At 50.5% G+C, this 18,791-nt stretch overlaps 1 protein-coding gene across 8 annotated transcripts in view; it reads right to left on the minus strand.

The window, feature by feature from the left end:
- The window catches only part of Brd1 (bromodomain containing 1), a 72,914-nt gene that overhangs the window by 36,633 nt on the left and 17,490 nt on the right, over positions 1-18,791 (minus strand). For 6 of the 8 annotated variants that reach the window (XR_009226716.1, XM_058579091.1, XM_046443513.2 and 3 more), the window contains exon 2: positions 13,738-15,118. Coding sequence is in view for 6 of the 8 variants with exons in the window: in XM_058579091.1 (XP_058435074.1) it covers positions 13,738-15,104 (1,367 nt within the window). In the remaining 2 variants the exon portion in view is untranslated. Of the gene's footprint in view, positions 1-13,737; positions 15,119-17,792; positions 17,907-18,791 lie in introns of those variants that run through there. The other 2 variants (XM_046443511.2, XM_046443518.2) reach the window with 2 other exon arrangements.

Consider the following 18,791-nt stretch of genomic DNA (forward strand, 5'->3'; position numbering starts at 1 on the left):
CAGGACTGGTTCGATGCCATCGACGACTTGTGGCTTCAGGGAACTTTCATAGACTTCACCTCTACCGAAGTAGCTGTCTACAGCCACTGGGTTTTATTTCTGGTTGCCATGATATCCCCAGACCTGCCCCCGCCCCCAACATTCCTCCACTTCCCCTTCTAGGCCCTGCGCTGCCCCCGCACAGCCGGAAGCAGCCAGATCTGACTAACAACACCCTAGTTCCTAAGAAAACAAAAAGGGAGGAATGCTGGGAAAAAGTATAATGGCAGCCGCACCGCAGGAAAAAAACCCCAACATGGCGCCTAAGGACCTTCTCTTCCTATTTTCCCCTTTTTTCACTGACGCGAAAAGTTCCCGCCAAAAGTTCCCACCAGTGTGAACTCTCCAGCTGACACCAATGTCAAATCTCGCTGGCGGGAAACCTTAGCCCCAATAAGAACTAATTTCGTGGGCTCCAGAACTGACTTCTGGAAGAACTTACCAATAAACGAGTGACCCGTCATTTACCTAAGCCCTGTCACCTCTCCTTAGATCTATATAAGCCCACAGCCTTTTGTAATAAAGTGGAACTCTCCCCGGCGAAGTGTCTTGTGTGGAGGAATTCTTTCAAAAACAATGTAAGAAATGGGAAGGAAAAAAATAGTCAGAAACCCAATTTAAAATGATCTTATGCCAATAAATTTGAAAACTTAGATACAAAACAAATCTGCAGAAAAATCTTATCTGTCAAAACTGACTTGTGGAGTCACCTAAGTACACCAATAAAATTATTATTTTAGAAACTGATTTAATAGTTGAAAAATTTATTCCCATCCCCAAAAGAACACAAAAAGAAGACTCTCCAGAAAAGGATCTGGCTGAGTGTCCCCAGTCTGCTTGGATGGAAAGAGGAGTTGCAGCCAGCTCCTCAAAGCCTGCAGCAGTGGGGCAAGGGTCATGCACAGCAGGGACACTTGGTCTGCGGGACAAAAGGAGTCCCTGAGGCCAAGTAAGTATGAAAGGTCACAACACACCCAGACCAAGGACATTGGCAGTTTTGACCCTGGAAGGTCAGCCACCTCCAAGGGTGCACAGAAAGCTTCCAGGAGAGCACGGCCACATCCTGCAGGGGAGTACCATAGGAGTTTACGGGCTGGCTGGGCAGCCCTTGCAAAGGGAGAAAGTTACAGACTGTTACTGAGTGACCCTGAAGGCCTGCTGGAGAGGGGAAGACAAAATGATACATGTAATCATCGCCAAATCCAAGTGTAGAGTCCACAAAAATTCCACCTTCCGAAGACTTGTCCAGAAACCTGACAGCTTGACCTTAAAACTCTTACAGAATCAGGATCAACACCAATGCACCTGCAGAGGCAGCAGATCTCACCCTTGTGAACAGGCTGGGCAAGAGCAGAACTCCAAAGAACAAAACCGGTCACGGAGAAAACCTGTAGAGCGTACAAGAGGTATCATGGATCTCTATGAACAAAGAAGCCACCAAGCAGTGATTATGGAACAAATAACACCCACAATGAAAATTCAAAAACCAACCCTAAGTGGACTAGCAACATCCACTGAACAGCATCTGCTGAGCACTTCCATGTGCTGCCAGGCTAGACGTGGAGTCAGCTCAGGGAGCCAGGCAGGCCAGACCAAACAGAGCAGGAGGATGGCCAGAGGGCAGGCACAAACTAAAGTTGCCACGAGAAAACATTTTCAGACCTCAGAGAAATGAGGATTATTCAAATCAGACACAACAAGCACAAGCCATGAACACCCTGACCCTAAGAGCTGCCTTTATAAGACAATCCTGACGGAAAACAGAAGAGATAGCAGCCCACTCCCACTGACAGAGGGTGTCCCAAGGTGCAGGGCAGATTCCTGACCGCGGCTATGTCCTTCAACTCTCACACCTACCAGGGTGGGCACACTTGCACCTCTGTTTTACAGGCAGGAGGAACACTAGGCCCAGGGAAAAGATGTGCTAGACTTGCCGTTGGCCTTTTAACACACATGCCCATGCAGAAGAGGATGGCAAGTTCAAGGTCAGCCTCAAGTAAAAAGGGCTGATGGTGCAGCTCAGTGGCAGAGCATCCTTGGGTTCAATCCCTAGTATAGGTGGGATCAGGATCACATCCTGATCTACAAACAGAAGGACAAAAGAAGAGTAGGTGTGGAGTGAGACAGTCACAGCTACACAGGCCCAGGAGGGCCAAGAGATGCTGCAGATGTTCCTAGGACAAAAATGTATTACTAAAGAACTACTAAAGATTCAGAGCATTCTAAAACTCCTGTTAAATGACCCCAGGTTTTGCCTAAAAACATTTTTAGACAAGACATCCAAAGCACTAGCAATCAAAGAGAAAAAAGAGCCACCATGGTAGTACACACCTATACTGCAAGCTACTGAGAAGGATCACGAGCTTGAGGCCAGCCTCAGCAACTTAGCAAGACTCTATCTCCAAAAACTAAAATTAAAGGCTGCATAACTCAAGTGTAGAGCTCTTGCACAGCATACCCAAGGCCCTGGGTTCAATCCCCAGTACTAAAAGATAAAAAAGAGATGATAAAATTGGACCTCCTAAAAATTTAAAAACTGTTTTGCTTCAAAGGATACCGTGAATAAAGTACTAAGGTAACCTACAGAATGAGAACAAACACTTGCAAATCATGTATCTGATGGGAATCTAGTATCCATAATAAAAAATTAATAGCTGGCCAGGCGCAATGGCGCACGCCTGTAATCCCAGCGGTTCAGGAGGCTGAGGCAGGAGGATCTTGATTTCAAAGCCAGCCTCAGCAAAGGCAAGGCGCTAAGCAACTCAATGAGACCCTGTCTCTAAATAAAATACAAAATAGGTCAGGGGATGTAGCTCAGTGGTTGAGTGCCCCTGAGTCCAAACCCCAGTACCCCTCCCAGAAAAGAATCAATAACTGAACAGTAAGTCAGATAAATAAGTAAATAAATAAATAAAGGGGGCAGGGGGTGTGAATGGACATTTGTCCAAAGAAAACACACACACAGACAATAAGTAAGATGTTCCACAGTTTTAGCCATCAGGGAATTGTGAATCAAAGCCACAAACAACTATTGCTTCATATCACTACATGGCTATCATCAAAAGACAAGGGAATGAGAATCTGCAGCAGTTCCTAAAAATGCTCAGCAGCATTACCATGTGACCCAGCAACTCCTCTCCTGGGAAGAGAAACAAAAACCCAGGTCCACACAAAAACCTGTACACAAATGTTTGATGCAGAGCTGCTCCTAAGTCACAAAGCAAAAACCCAAATATCCACCAAAAGATGAGCATATTTTTTTCTAAGAGAGAGAGAGAGAATTTTTTAATATTTATTTTTTAGTTTTCGGTGGACACAACATCTTTATTTTTTATTTTTATGTGGTGCTGAGGATCAAACCCAGTGCCCCGCGCATGCCAGGCGAGCGCACTACCACTTGAGCCACATCCCCAGCCCAAGATGAGTATATTTTTAAAACGTAATTTATTGATACAATGGAACATTACTCAGCGACAAAAAGGAAGGAAGTACTGATCCATGCTACCACTGATCCACCCAAGAAGCCAACACAAAGGAGAAGCAGTACGGGTTCTGTTTACACAACACTGCCTGAAGAGGCATGCCACCAAGACAAAGCAGGCCGGCAGCAGAATTTGGGGGGGGGGGGGGCGGGGGTTTCTTTTGGGGTTGATAAAAATGCTCTAAAATCAGTTAAGGTAAAAATAAATAAATAAGTAAACAAATCCACTGAACTGTACACTTTAAATGGGTGAAAATTTTATGTGTGTGAATTGTATCTCAGTAAAGTTGTTTTAAAAGAAGTGATAAAACGTTTCCACGGATGGGTGCAGTAAAAAGGGTGTGTGTGAGCAAACCTCACCTTCTAACAGGGAAGGGCCACATGGGTCCCCAGGGCTATCTGGGGTTATTATTTTCACATATGGTCTACATATTACTTGGTATATAATGAATGTTATCAGTTCTTACAATATACTAAAATCTACAGTACTAACAAACAAGTCTCTCAATCATTTGAAAAAAATAACATTAATGCATATTGACATACTTTGTATCATAAATTTGGGGGGGTTTTGTTAAGAGAAATAAAAGGGAGCCTTAATTTAAAAGGGTATTTATAAAATCTCCTTCCAATCAGCTCTCCATTGGCAATCCTAGTCTGAGATCAGACAAAGATGAGAAAAGCCTACCTCAGCTGTCATTGTCACATTGTCCACAAAAATACTCCAAGACCCACAATGCCATCATATATAAGTTTTTTTGTTGTTGTTTTGGTTTTTGGGGGTTTTTTTTGGTACCAGGGATTGAACTTAGGGACACTCAACCACTAAGTCTCATCCTCAGCCCTATTTTGTACTATTTTGTGTTTTATTTAGAGACAGGGTCTCACTGAGTTGCTTAGGGCCTTGCTTTTGCTGAGGCTGGCTTTGAACTCATGATCCTCCTGCCTCAGCCTCCTGAGCCGCTGGGATTACAGGCATGCACCACGGTACCTGGTTTTTGGGGGGGCTTTTTTGTGGTGCTGGGGAATAAACCCAGGGCCTTGTGCTTGCAAGGCAAGCACTCTACCAACTGAGCTATATCCCTAGCCCCACCGCAACTGGTTTATATGTAAATCTTTAAAAAAAAAAAAAAAAAAAAATCTAAAAAAAAATTGAGGGCTGGGGATAGAGCTCAATTGGTAGAGGGCTAGCGTCACACACAAGGCCCTGGATTTAATCCCAGCAGCACCAAAAAAAAAAAAAAACCTATAGACACAAAATGCTCATTTTAAAGAATACACTATACACTGAAGGAAGCTACCTAAAAATATGTCTAACCGATTCTACTTTCTAAATATTTTTTAGTTGGCAATGGACCTTTATTTATGTATTTATTTATTTATTTGTGGTGCTGAGGGTTAAATCCAGGGCCTCACACATGCCAGGCAAGTGCTCTACCACTGAGCCACAACCCCAGCCCCCTAATCGATTTTTTGGAGAGCAAACCATGAACTTTCACTTTGATGCTCAGAAAGTCCTACATGACAGGTGAGGTGAGGCCACGCAAGCCAGGGTCCTGTCACAGGGACTCATCCAAAAGCACCAGCTGGCAGAGTGCCACCATCACACAGAAAAGACCCAAGAGCAGACAAGGCTCTGTCAAGAAGAAGGGTGGCCTACCTCAACTGGGTGGCTTGGTGCAAGGCCACAACAGGGCAAGAGACAGGGTAGGACCCCAAAACCAGCAGGCCCAGCCATATGGCCGACAGCACCGACAACTCGCGCCACCCTGAAGGACGAACGCGAAAGCCTTCTGACCCTACACCAAGTGAGAAAAGCCTGATCCACGTGGCTACACTGGTTATGATTTTAAGAGTCCACACACATTCATGGGTGAAATTACACGACTGAAACTTCTCCCTTCTCCACGACAGAAGGGGAGGACAGGTAAAGGAATCCTGACCAGGTACATGAACTTTTGAAGCTAAGTTGCAGAACCGGTGGGTTCTCTCTAAATATTTCCTAATTCAAATATATATATTTTTACAGGTATCACTGAAAATAAGAAGCAAGCCAAGGGGACGAGAGGTCCAATAACTAGCGCACACAGCCCAGGGCAAGACACACACCCAAGTCCCACCCAGGCCAGAGGAGGGGTGATAGGGCCAGTCTGTAACTAGCAACTCACATGCACAGTCAAAGAGTGTGGCCACTCTCCCACTCTGAATCCCACCTCAAGACAGCTCCTGCAGATGGCGCCTTCTTCACACTGGGTTCTCCGGCTTCAGCCAGGTTGGCACCAAACAGCAGCTGCGAGGGGCCAGGCGCATGAAGACCTGAGGACAGAAGTCCAGGCCACAGTGTGTCCACACACTCACAAGAGCCTACCCAAACAGAGTGCTGCTGGGAGGGGGACAAGAAGACTGCAGGGTCCCAGAAGCCACACATGGTACTAGGGCCACACCAAGTACTTCAGAGGAGGCTCCACTGCTTCTCGTTTGAAAACTCCTTGGGCTGAACCATATTTTGACAAATAAAAATGTTTGTTTTGCTTTATTAGAGAGAGAGACAGAGGAGCTGGGGCTGGGGTTATGGCTCGCTGGTAGCAAACTTGCCTGGCATGTGTGAGGCACTGGGTTCCATTCTCAGCACCTCATCTAAGTAAATAAAGGTCTAGCAACAACTAAAAACAAAAAAAGAGAGGGAGACAGAGAGAGAGAGAGAAAGAGGAGGGAAGGAAGGAAACTCCTGGGTAAATATCATGAGAAACCAAAGAAGAGACACCAAGAACCACCACTGCCCTGGCGTGGGCACAGCTCTAGGCGCACTCTCCGAGCTCCCACTCCAAGCATCCCTTCTGGAAAGCAGAGTCCGACACTTTCTCCTTTCCTTCCTGACACCTCTGCGTTGTCGAACTTTACAGCGGATGGGACTCACAGGACAGTTCAGGTCAGAGTGGCAAGAGCCTTTCCCCTCACAGTATCGATGCACAAAAATCACAGAATCATGAAAACGAGAGACAATGTCATTTAAAATATTATTTTATGCCCTCAAAGCCTGAAAAGCCCAGAATTTGCCTCTGGATACAAATGCACAACACCACCGACAGACTCCCACCAACCCCACCACCCCACCCCAGCTACTGTAGCACACACCCAGTAGTCAAGGTCTCCTTGGAGGCAAGAGTCCAATTTTATTATCAATCTCACTGATGGGTGGCTACTGAGGCACAGCTGCTCCCGGGACCCTAGGCCTCCCCTGCCACACCCATGTCCTGCTGTAGCAGGTGTCATGGAAAGTCAGGCCTTCCCGGTACACACTGACATCAGCACAAAAGCTAACAGAAGGCAAGGACCCTGGACTGGGAAGCTGAAGGGATGGATACTCATCTTCCTATCCTCACGGGAAAAACCAAGCAGGGACCACCAACAACCCCCAGTCTGGGCCTACACAAACTAAGGTCTCCCTGCAGAGTCTGATCATACTAGGTGGACGCACACCCAGCACACACCACAGCATCCAGGCATGACTTAGCAAGCCACAGGAGATGCCAGACCAGCCCAAAACTAAAAGCATTCTTCAAAAACAGCATGGAAGAATGAAAGAAAATGAGGGAAAGCCGTGGGAGCGTCCCACTCCAAGGCTGGAGGGTCACCAGTTTCAAGCAGCAACTGGCTTAGGACTGGGCCCTAGACAGGAGGAGGGGGAGGCTAGTGGGACACCAGTGTCCTTCTCCAGCAACGGAATGCCTGGGGACCTGAGCCACATGAGGCGAACTCCTGGCACAGTGCAACCTGCAAGTGAGGGACATGCCCACACAGGGAAAGGACAGCAACGCGTAACTGCTGACTGCTGGGTGGCTTTATTCTCCTTATTTTGCAATATTTTGGAAATTTTTTTAAAGATTTTTGTAAGTTAAAGTTATTTCCAAATCAGAACTGAAAGCAAGGTCCTTGCTGCTGCATTCCTTCAGGATCCAGAAGAAAGTGCCTCAGTGGCTCTACAACAAAGTCCATTGTCCTGCTGTTTTAACTACAAGCAAATTCAAGCATGCCAGTCCCACCTAGAAGGGACAGTGGCGGGACCGCAGCACGAACCTGCCCCCACTATTAAAGAAAACCTCGAATAAATATTTGACCCCAACTCTGCCCAAACCAATTTACTATGGTTGATAGTGACTAGAAATGGAAAGTCAGCCACTCTAGCCAAGTCCTCTCCACCTGGGATGCTTCAAAGAGGCCAGGCCCAGGCAGGAGAGGCCTGAGGTACCAGGAGCAGAGCACAGTGGGCAGGTTTTGCTTCAAAAAGTAGGGGGATACCTCAGAGAGCACAAGGGCAGTGCCAGGCCACACATCCTTCCCGTATCCAGAGCCAATCTGTTTGCAGATGTCCTGTCTCCCCTCTTAGGTGTGCCTCACTCCTCCAACCCAGGAGAGCCAGAGAAAGCACCAGAGCCAAGGAGGGCAGAAAGACATCTAGGCCAGGCAGCAGGAGCCCCCAGGCTGCTTTAGCAGTAAACACTGGCCCTGAGCTCCACACGGTACCTCGGCTTTTTCCTGTCAGTTGTGGCTATGGTGCTTCTCTCCCCACAGGGCTACTTCAGATACAAGCCATGCTCAAGGAACACTGCCACCTGCAGCCACAGGCGCCCACAGCCCATCCACAGGGGTGAACTCAGACAGCATTGCTCTCAGAGCCTCCAGGACAGGGCTCCCACCACCCATCCACGGCAGATGAAAAGTTACAGAATTTGGATGTTCTTTTGACATGACAGGCTACAACCTGATAACCCACTCTAGGTTGACATATCTTAAGTCAAAAATGCACTTAATGCACCTACCCTACCAAGCATCCTCGCTTAGCAGCAGAATACCCCGTGGATACCCACTGTCCACCCTTTGCGCACTGCCCAGCATCTCCAGAGTATGTCACACTGCGTGAACACTAGCCAGGAAAAACAACAATCCAAAATTCAAAATGCTGTACTGAACAAGTTTCATTTTCATACACATTGTTTTCAAAATATCGTAAATAAAACCATCATTAAGTCAGGCAGCATCAGTATAATAAAATTAACTGCCAGAAACATGAAGGGAAAACAAAATAAAATGCAAAACCCAAGCCAGTTTTTAAAATTTATTTATTGATTTACTTATTTATTTTGGTGGTGCTGAGGGTTGAACCCAGGGCCTCACTCATGCTAGGCAAGCTCTCTACCACTGAGTTACATCCTCAGCCCCCAGAACTTTGTATTGTCACACTCAAAAAAGTATGACATGACCCTGATAATGAAGTGTCAACTAGGCACTCGTGCTCTACTTCAGTCCTCATCTGGTGGCAGCAGGGCAGAGGGTGCCCACCAGCAGCAGCAGGGCCCCACCGTGAACACCACACACAAGGAACACCATCATCATTTACCCAATAGCATGCCCACTACCCAGGCTTCTGCACTGGATAAACTAGGCACAATGATCCCAGTAGCTAAGGGTACCCACGACTGCATTCTGAGCCCAAGCGCGGATCAGAGCAAACATGAGCTACCTGGCTTCTCTTCTTCTGAAGAGAAAGAGTACCCCAGGCACAACCCAAGCAGGAGTTACCAGGTTTGATGTTTTAAGGGACGCAGAGCTCATGACTCTAAAGGAACCTTACCTGTCCCTTCTTTCCAGAACATTCCCTGGCTTGTCCCATCTCCTATCCCATGAAACAGCATGAAATGGATGAGTGAGCAGAAAACAAATTCCACTGGAGAAGCAGAGGCAAATGACTCCCTGAACAAGCATCAAACAAGGTGTAGCAGCGCACCCCAGTAATTCCAGCAGCTTGGGAGGCTGAAGAAGGATCTAGAGTTCAAAGCCAGCCTCAGTAATTTAGAACCTAGTAAGACCATCTCTAAATAAAATATAAAAAGGGCTGGGGATGTGGCTTTGTGGTTAAGCACCCCTAGGTTCAATCCCCAGTACCCAAAACAAAATCATCAAAATGTGATTTTTCTTAGGAAAAAAGTAAAGGAAAAAAGGAATTTTGCTTTCTAATTTAGACTCTCCGTCTTCTGTCTTACCCAATTTTAAATATAGTCACACAGAGCATAAGATTTCAGTCACTGGGGACCACACATACGAAGATAGTTCCATAAAAGTATGACAGACTGGAAATTCCTATGACCAGTTCCCTCATAGTATGGTCACTTTTTTTTTTTTTTTTTCTGAAGACAGGGTCTCACTATGTTGCTCAGACTGGCCTAGAATCCGTGCACTCAAGCAACCCTCCTGCCTCAGCCTCCCCAGTAGATGAGACCACAGGCATGTGCCACCACATCCACCATCAATATAATGTCTGTGAGGACACTGGTGTAAAGAAACCTGCTGCACTGCTTGTCACAGTACAGCAGATATAGGCATGCACAGTACATAGTACTTGACCGTGAAAATCAGCAACATCACTGGCTGGTGTATTTACTGAACTATATTTTTAACGATTGTTTTGGAGTAAATCCTTGTTATAAAAAAAAGTTTATAGTAAAATAGAATGCATCAGCTGCAGCCTCTCATATCTCATTTACCAGGTGACTGACCCAGACCATCCAGGCTTCTGATGGTAGAACAAGGACAGAATCACTACTGACACATATTTCTCAGATGGCACCGCCACTTAGTGGCACATACCTATTCTTATCTCTGTGTTGGAAACCCTTTTCTTAGAAGAAGTTGAGGAAGGAGCTGAGGACATAGCTCAGTTGGTAGAGTGCTTGCCTCACATGCACAAGGCCCTGGGTTCTATCCCTAGCATCACCAAAAAAAAAAAAAAAGTGAGGAAGACACAGAAACAAGGGAGCATGACTCTTGAGATACTGCCACAATTGTTCCAAAACCTCTGCAGCTGCCCACTAGGCTTGAAGGCTGAGACCCCTGCAGGCATAACAATAAGAAACCCACAATGTCCAATCAGAGCAGAAGACAGTACATCCTCACACAGAGAAGGCCAAGCAGCTCGACAGCTGGGCTGGGGTGGGTGCCACCAGAGAGCTCCAAATGAGTCATCTGGGCAGCCACCGATGAAAACAGCCCCTCTAGCACCAACTCCAGAGGAAGTTCCCAAATGCGTAGGCAAAGCCAGGAATATCCTTATGATGTTCACAATCTATAGCTTAAGAGAAAGAAATAAAATGCAATCTTTGTGATATAGAAATGCTAAACATTAGAAAATTATATAAGGAAGATACTTTCTCTAAAATCTCTAAACAACCACTTCAATGGATCAGGCCTATGTCCTCCTTCCATGTGATGGGCCTTCTGAGCTGATCTGGACACGTGCTCTGGACCCAGAGGCCAAAGGAAATGCAAAGCCTGAACAACTGCACATGGAACCCCAACCAAGGGTGCAAAAACACCAAGGGCAGTATCTCGGGCTTAAGAAGGGCCACCAGATCTGCTGCAAACTCAGCCATGGGCAGCAGCCAGCAAACCTCAGTCTCCAACAACACCCATCACAGTGCTCAGGGCCTGCCCTTCACATCTTGCAAGGTGGGTTGAACATCTTACACAAGCAGAGCACAGGAAGTGGGAACCTGTCCCAGGGGGCAAGGTAGCCTGAAACACCAGCATCTCTGCGAGACCTGACACTCAGACAGTAAGGCCTCAAACACACTTGCTCAGGTGTGCCTTTCTGTCTCTGCTCAAAGCTGGATGTTTCTTTCTAAACTTGGGGGGGGGGGAGGGAGGGAGGGAGGGAGGGAGGGAGGAAGGAAGGAAGGAAGGAAGGAAGGAAGGAAGGAAGGAAGGAAGGAAGGAAGGAAGGACATCACCCAGACTGCAAAGCCACACCATCTACTCTGAAATATTCAGATCCAAAGCAGCCCTGGCCACTACGGCCAGGAGTCCCCACATCCTCCACCTGCCAATGCTTTCTCCTGCCCACAGCCCTGCCCACCTGATGGGCTCTGCTGTCCCAAAACCTAAACAATGGGAACCACAGGACTGGGGTGTGAAATGTCAACAGGCCCTGCCTTCATCTGGAGCAGGTAATCTTATGATGCTAGTCAGAGAAAGGAGCACTGCTAGTTTTTCCCTTTTGGAGATTGCATTTTTGTTTCATTTCAATTTTGGTTAAGCTGAAATTTTTAGGCCTCTTAAACAAATGCTCTTGATACATTCCCATCATTTCTGACTCACAAGTAGGAATCCCAGTTAAAGTCTTTCAGGTCAGGCTGACTGATCTGTAAAGACAGGCACCTTGGTTTTGACAGGGGTCTTCTCTGAAGGAGAGGGACTGTAAACACATTTTACTCACTTTGAACTTACAATTCTGTAATGACTATGTACAGCTCTGTGATAAGAAACCATTTGGGGAAAAGGTCAGTGAAATAAAACAACATTTACAGAAATTATTTTCAAACTCTTAACTGCTAATATAAAGTTAGTCTTCGCTCCTATTAGGGTGAAACCTGTTTTCTAAGTGGAAGACTCCAGCACACCCCTAGCCCAGCCAGTGAGCTAGCTTGCTGTACACTTGCGGCACATTAATCACAGTGTACTGATAAGCATGAATAACTTCAAACCACTACAAACCTTGGGAAATAACACATAAAGGCTAACAACATTCAATGTCAAAAACATTTAGTAATAAAAATATCCTGCATATCTATCTTCCATTCATTCGCAGAAAAGTACAATTTTATTAATGCATGTGCCCCATCTGAAAACAAAGCAGTTTGCAAGAAGACACCATAAAAGCACCTGTAGGAGCAACTTTCCTCTGCACCTCACTGTCTCTAGGCATTACCAACCTGACCAGACTGTTCAGAAGCCCACACCCTACACAGAAGCTGTGTCACTTCCTCAAAGTTCCAGGAAGTGTTCACGTGGGTCTAAAAGGAGCCAGGTTCACCTGGAAAAGGAGTGCTTTCTTGTCACTCACAGGCTCCAGTGTAAAACTCATCCACTCACTTACCTTATATTTGCAGGCAAAGAGCCTTTTTTTGTTTTTTGGCAGTACCAAAAGACTGGACTCTGGGCCCTCACATGCTAGGCAAGCACTCAACAACTGAGCTACAGCATCAATCCCCCCCCCCTTTTTTTTAAATATATTTATTTTATTTATTTTTTTAACGAGGTGCTGAGGATCAACCCAGGGCCTCACACGTGCTAGGCAAGCGCTCTACCACTGAGCCACAACTCCAGCCCACCCAAATGCTTTTCTTAAATGTTATTCTATTTTGAGATAAGATCTCACTAAGTTGCCCAGGCTGGCCTTGAACTCATGATCCTACTACCTCAGCATCCTGAGTAGCTGGCATTACAGGGGTGGCCATCAGGCCCACTGGCAAAGAGCATTTTTCAAGATAAGGGAACAAACAGAGCAAGTCAGTAACAACAAGAACAGGTCAAGAAGATACAAGTTGTGAGATGGAGATAGACCAAGACATATACAGGAGGATCTGAAACAACCCCTGGGTCACATAAAAGAACAGGGCTGGGCTAGATTCCAACCACCAGGAACTAGCACCAATCAGAGAGCACTTCTATGGATCAAGCAATGTTTGCACTACTAAAGAAACTATCTGCCGGGTGTGGAGGTGCACACTTGTAAACCCAGAGGTTCAGGAGGCTGAGGCAGGAGGATCACAAGTTCAAAGCCAGCTTTAACATTTAGTGTCACCCTAAGCAATTTAGTAAAATCATCTCAAAATTTAAAAAAACAAAAGGTCTGGAAATACGATTCAGTAGTTAAGCCCCGTGGGTTCAATTCCCCACCACCCAAACCAAAAGAAAAAAAAAAAAAAAATGAAAGAAAGAAATTATCAGAAAAATGTCCTGCCACAAAGCAGGACAGCGGGACGGAGAAGACCATCTCCTTCCCCACAGCTACCACTCGACATAAATCCCATTCTAATCTCCGCTTCAGGGGCTGCCTTATTGATCAGTTTCACTTTTCCAACCAATTGTGGGATGGCAGCCACCATGAGGCAGAGATCTTGATGCAGTGAACACTAGTGTGGCCATCCTTACCATGACCGTATCTGGCTTATTCTGCAGACCAGTTAGGCACGAAGGAAACTGTAAATCCTCCGCAAGTCTTTTACAATACCACTGCCCCCGAAAGTGAGTGCAAGGCACTTTAGCTGACTACTACAAAGTGGGAAGGCCATCTGGCAGGGCTCTCCGCAGGCATGAACCCACGTCCCCCTCAGGTCCCCCACTCCAGGCTTACTCTTCACTCAGTGTTCAAACGCGCTTACCTCTGTGGGGGAATATATGGGGCGCACACAGTTGGCATGACTGCACAGGGCTCAGCCAGCACTCTCTTAGCCTTTTTTGCTTTCTTCCTGACTTTGGACGTGGACCTGACCGTTTTGACTGAGCTCTCTTTACGACAGACGCCATTTTTCATTTCAACATCCCCGTAAATGTTCAGAGGCCTCCGTGTGCAACCAGGAGGCGTGTGGACGTCACAGTAAGCGGTCTTTCTGACTGAGAAGGTGGTGCTACCACCAGTCAGTTCCTTCACAGGCTCCATTTTCATATATAGGCCAGCCTTCTGGGCACATGTCACGTGGAATGCTGTGTAGCAGTTTGCTTTGTGGCACTGGATACAGGCGCCCACGCCCTTCTGCTTACAGAGGTAGCACGTCAATTTCCACCGGGCCGGAGGGATGTTCCTCACACCGTCGATGGGTTCGATGAACACCGTGTTGGCAAAGCCAACCTCTGGGATCCACAGGGCACACACCACATGGCCCCAGCGGTCGTCGTCCGTCTTTTTGAAGGCACCGCCCTTGTTGGGGCACAGCACACAGTCCGCGGGACGGGACCGGGACTGCAGGCAATGGCGGCAGAGCCACTGGCCCTCAGGGATATAGGGCACGCCATAGCACTCCTGGTGCACGGCCAGGTTGCACATATCACAGAAGAGGATCACATTGCTGTTCTGACACTCCCCATCCATGCAGATGCAGCATACGGCATCCTCGTCAATCAGGGACTGCTGCTCCCCCTGCTTCTGGTTCTCGCAGTATGACTCTTTCTCAAAGCGGTCCATCAGGAACTCAAACATGTTCTGCGACACAGCAGAGACACAATCACCCTTCCGCTTCTCGTTGATGATCTCCAGCCAGGCGTAGTCCTCCTCATCCATGTCATACTCCACCTCGTTGTCCAGCTCCTCAGCCGACTTCTCGATGAATTTGTAGTACATGGGGGGCCTCCTGGGCGCAGACGGAGGGCTGTACTCCACAATCCGAACCTTGGGCTCAGGAAGGGCACTGGCTGAGGCCGGTGTGCCATGGGTGCTAGGAAGGGCTTCATTTTTCTTTTTGACTCTGTTGTTTTTGTGACGCTTAGTTCTTAAGCAAACAGGTGGCCTCTCACTATTTTCTTTATTGCTGTTGCATTCACTCATTTCTTGAGCAGTGAGGTCATCTTCCAATATGATCTCCAGGGGATCAAAAATACTGATCCGATGCAAGCGCCCTTCAATCTCTATCTCAACCATCCTTTGAGCTTGAGCGTACGTCAACGTTTCTCGGGTGGGAGAGTGTTTAATACTGCACGGGGAGGAAGGATGCCTCGCTGCAGAGCCTCGATGACATCGTCCTTTCCTCCTCATTTGGCAATAATTACCTGAAATAGAATCAAAGGAAAAGTTAATTACATGTAGAGTGACAAGAGACCGGAGAAAAGCACACAAGTATGCAGGGGCAACACCCCCAAAATGAACTCACAGTTAACACACTTCTGAAGTTTCCAAACTCCTACTCCCAGGAGTCATGACTACACTTCAAGAGTGTCCCAGGACTGGAAATGGCAGCAGGCGGGGAGGCAGTACAGGACAGCAAGGGCCCTGATCCCCACCACTCAGCCAGTTACCTTTTTAGACCAAGCCAAAGGTAACCCAGAGAACAGCAACAAGCACTCCAGAGCGCCCCAGGATCCAGCCCACAAATGCAGGAGTGTTATTCTGGTGTACAGACAACCCACTGGGGAAACCCATGCCCAGAGCTTGAGCCCACCAGGCTCAGAGGCTGTGGCTACAAGGTAGACATGTTCAGTGGCTACCTGGTCCTAACAAAGGCCCCCTATAAACTCCTCTCTCCACTGCTGCCCAGCAGAGTGCCCCTGTGAGCCCATAGTCCTCACAGCACCTCCACTGGGAGCCAGAAGCTTCTGTTCATGTCCCAACAATGTAAGCCTGTCCATCCTCTCCACAAATACGTCCTACACACACACACACACACACACACACACACACACACACCCAGACCAGGGCCACCAGCCACAGCAGGACCCAAAATAACCCTGTACTGGCCTGTGGGGACAGCACTACCTCTGGGTGGCCCGATGCAGTTTCTGCAGGCAGTGCCAGCCTGCCCCTCCCCCTCAGGGTGACCACTATATAGACCTTGTCTTTTTTCTTTTTTCCCAAATAAACCCAGGTACGTACAGCATGCCAAAGGGCATCTGTTCTTCCTGACACATTTGCAAATGAGATGCTCAGCGCCTTCTCCATAGCAAGAGTGGACCCTCCCAAACCCCACGCTGCCAAAAGCCCCACACTGCCTACACACACTAGGAGGGTCCCCATTGCTGGCTCAGGTGGCCGAGTTTTGGCCACAGAAGTTTATTAGAATCTGCTCTTTTCAGAGGTAGGCAGAACCAGTGAGTTATCAGCCTATACCTCCACCTTGTTGTGGTGGAGACTCCTCCTGTTTAAATGCCACCGACAGCATCTATTTCCAGTTTTGCCCAGTATGGCTTGATGTCTAGGCACCTCACGTGAACACATGCCAACTATAGACCTCCGCCTGCCAAACAATGACAAGGACTGCTCAGACTCCTTCCCCCGCACACACACACAACCACATGTTGCTAACAGGGAACTTTTGAGTGACTGATGAAGCCTACATCAGCAAAGCCCAGCATCAGGTACCTCAGAGTGCGAAGTCACAGCGTCAGTGATCTAGCTGATCTTCAGGAAATCCCCTCAAAGAGCAGACTTCACTTTCTAAGGCCAAAAAGGAAATTCCAGCAAATCCTAAATGCACTTTTAAAGACAGACCCTTCGGGTTGCAAAAACCTGCATTTTGTATAGAAATCAGGTAGCAACTTCCTAGAGAGGACATCAAAGACTGGTCAGTCAAATCCTAAGTCACCTGCATCTGAGGGGGCCTCCAGATGCAAATTCAAACCTGGATTCCCAAGCAGCTGCCAGCAAAGCCACCCCAGCTGGCACTGGACTCCAGCAGCAGCCCATGCCATTGCTTTTGAGGCGAGCTGGATGCTGCACCCAGGGTCAGCCTAATGTGCCATCACTGAGGTGAGGCAGAAGCAACAGCTGGTCACTCACCAGATTAAAGAAAATGTGTAATTCTCTCCTCTACAACAAAGCACCCAGTGACTCTAACCGCAAGCGGCCCTTCAACCCGACCCTCCAGGCTCCCAGCAGCTCTGTGGTCCCAAAGTGCAACCGTGACCAGAGAAGCGGAGAAGAGCGGGCACCGGAGCACCGTCCACAGCGGCCGCGACCTCCTGTGCCTCGTCACTTCCCAGGCCCCCGGCTGAGCCTGGCCTGCACCCGAGCCCTCCGGGCGCTCCGCAGGGCCGCGACCCGCCCCCGACGAGCGCCGCTGCCGAGGCCCCGCGCGGCCCAGCGGGCAGGAGGCCACTGCGCGGGCGTTTCCTGCGAGCCCGGGGCGGCCGCGGGCCTCCGCCACGGGGCGCCCCTCGGGCGAGGCGCCGGCCGGCGTGGGCGCGCCACTCGGCAGGAGGCGGGTCACGCCCAGCGTCCCCGGCCGCGGACACCGGCGCGGGCCGCCCGGGCTCCCCGCGAAGCTGCGGGCCACAAAGGCCGCGCGTCGCGCCGGCTCCCCGCGCAGCGGCGCCGGGCCTCCCCCGCGGGCCGGCTGGGCAGAGCGGGCCGCCTCGGCGGGGCCGACCGCGCACTGGGGCCCGGCCCGGCGGTTACATAATGGGCCGGCGCGGCGCGGGCCGGGCGGACGTGGGCAGCGCCCGGGACCCGCCGCCTCCCGCCCCGGCCCCGCCCGCCCGCCGCCCCGCCGCGGCCTCCTCCGCTTCCTGGGCCGCCGCCCGCCTGCCCGGCCTCCCGGGCCCGATCCCGGCATCCGCGGCGGCCCGGCCCCCGGCCCCGATCCCGGCCTCCCCCGCCCGGCCTCCCCCGCCCGGCCGCCCGCGGACAATGCGGAGCCGCCGCCGTCGCCGCCGCCAAACATGGCGCCGGCAGCGCCGCCCGGGAGGCCGGAGGCGGGCGCCGCGGGGCCGGGACGCCGCCGCCACTCACCTTCTGGGCGCCGCGGCCGCGGGAGCCCGGCGGGCGGGCGGGCGCGGGGGCCGGCGCGGCCGAGGCGGCGCTAATGGCGCCGCGGCTGCTCCGCCAACGGCCGCGCTGCGGGCCCCGCCGGGCTCCGGGGCGCGCTCGGCCGCGGCGGCTCCGGGCCCGCAGGGCGCCGCGGCTCGGGGGTGGGGCGCCGGCGGCAGCGGGCTCGGGGCCGCCGGAGCGGCGCGGGCGCGGGCGCGGGCGCGGGGCTGCTCGGACACCGGCCGGACCGCCGCTCGCTCCCCAGCGAAGCAAACAATGCGGCGAGCGCTCCGCCCGGCGCGCTGCGTGCGAGACGCGCCCCGCCCGCCGCCGCCATGACGCGCGCCGGGCCGCCGCTGCGGGGGAGGGGAGGGGAGGGGAGGGGAGGGGAGGGGCGGGGCGGGAGGGGCGGGGGCGGGGCCGCGCGGAAGGGGACCGAGGGGAAGGCGGGGTGAGGGGCTGGGGGACCTGAGGAGGCCAGGGGGACCTGTGGGACCCAAGAGGACCTAAGGAGGCCAAGGGACCTGAGGGGGATAAGGGGGCCGGGGGGCTTGAGGGGCCCAGGGGAACCTGAGAGGACTTGAGGGGGCGGGCCAGGGCACCTGAGGTGGATGAGGGGACCTGAGTAGACCTGAGGGGACCTGAAGTGGCTGAGGGGACCTGAGAGGGCCGGGTGACCAGAAGGGGGTTCCTGAGAGGTGGAGCAATTTCTTGAGAATGCAAGGTGACTGGTGGTTCCTATGGAAGGGACTAAGCGGGCACCAGAAGTTGGGGTCCCCAGCAAGCTGTTGAGGGGTGAAGCCCAAGAGGGGTATATTCCACCTGGGGGCCTTAGGGTGAGGGAGGTGGCTCTGAGGGACTGAGGGGACCTAGGAAGTGGGATCCCTGTGGAAGGGTCATCAAATCCCTGGGAGTGTGTCCTTCAGTGGTGGTAGTAACCAGGACGTGGGGCAAGGGAGGCTGGACGAGGAGTGGAGGATC

This window comes from Marmota monax, unplaced genomic scaffold (genome assembly GCF_021218885.2).
Source record: "Marmota monax isolate L192 unplaced genomic scaffold, Marmota_monax_Labrador192_F-V1.1 WCK01_AAM20220418_F8-fsc00234, whole genome shotgun sequence".
Classification (NCBI taxonomy): Eukaryota; Metazoa; Chordata; class Mammalia; order Rodentia; family Sciuridae; genus Marmota; species Marmota monax.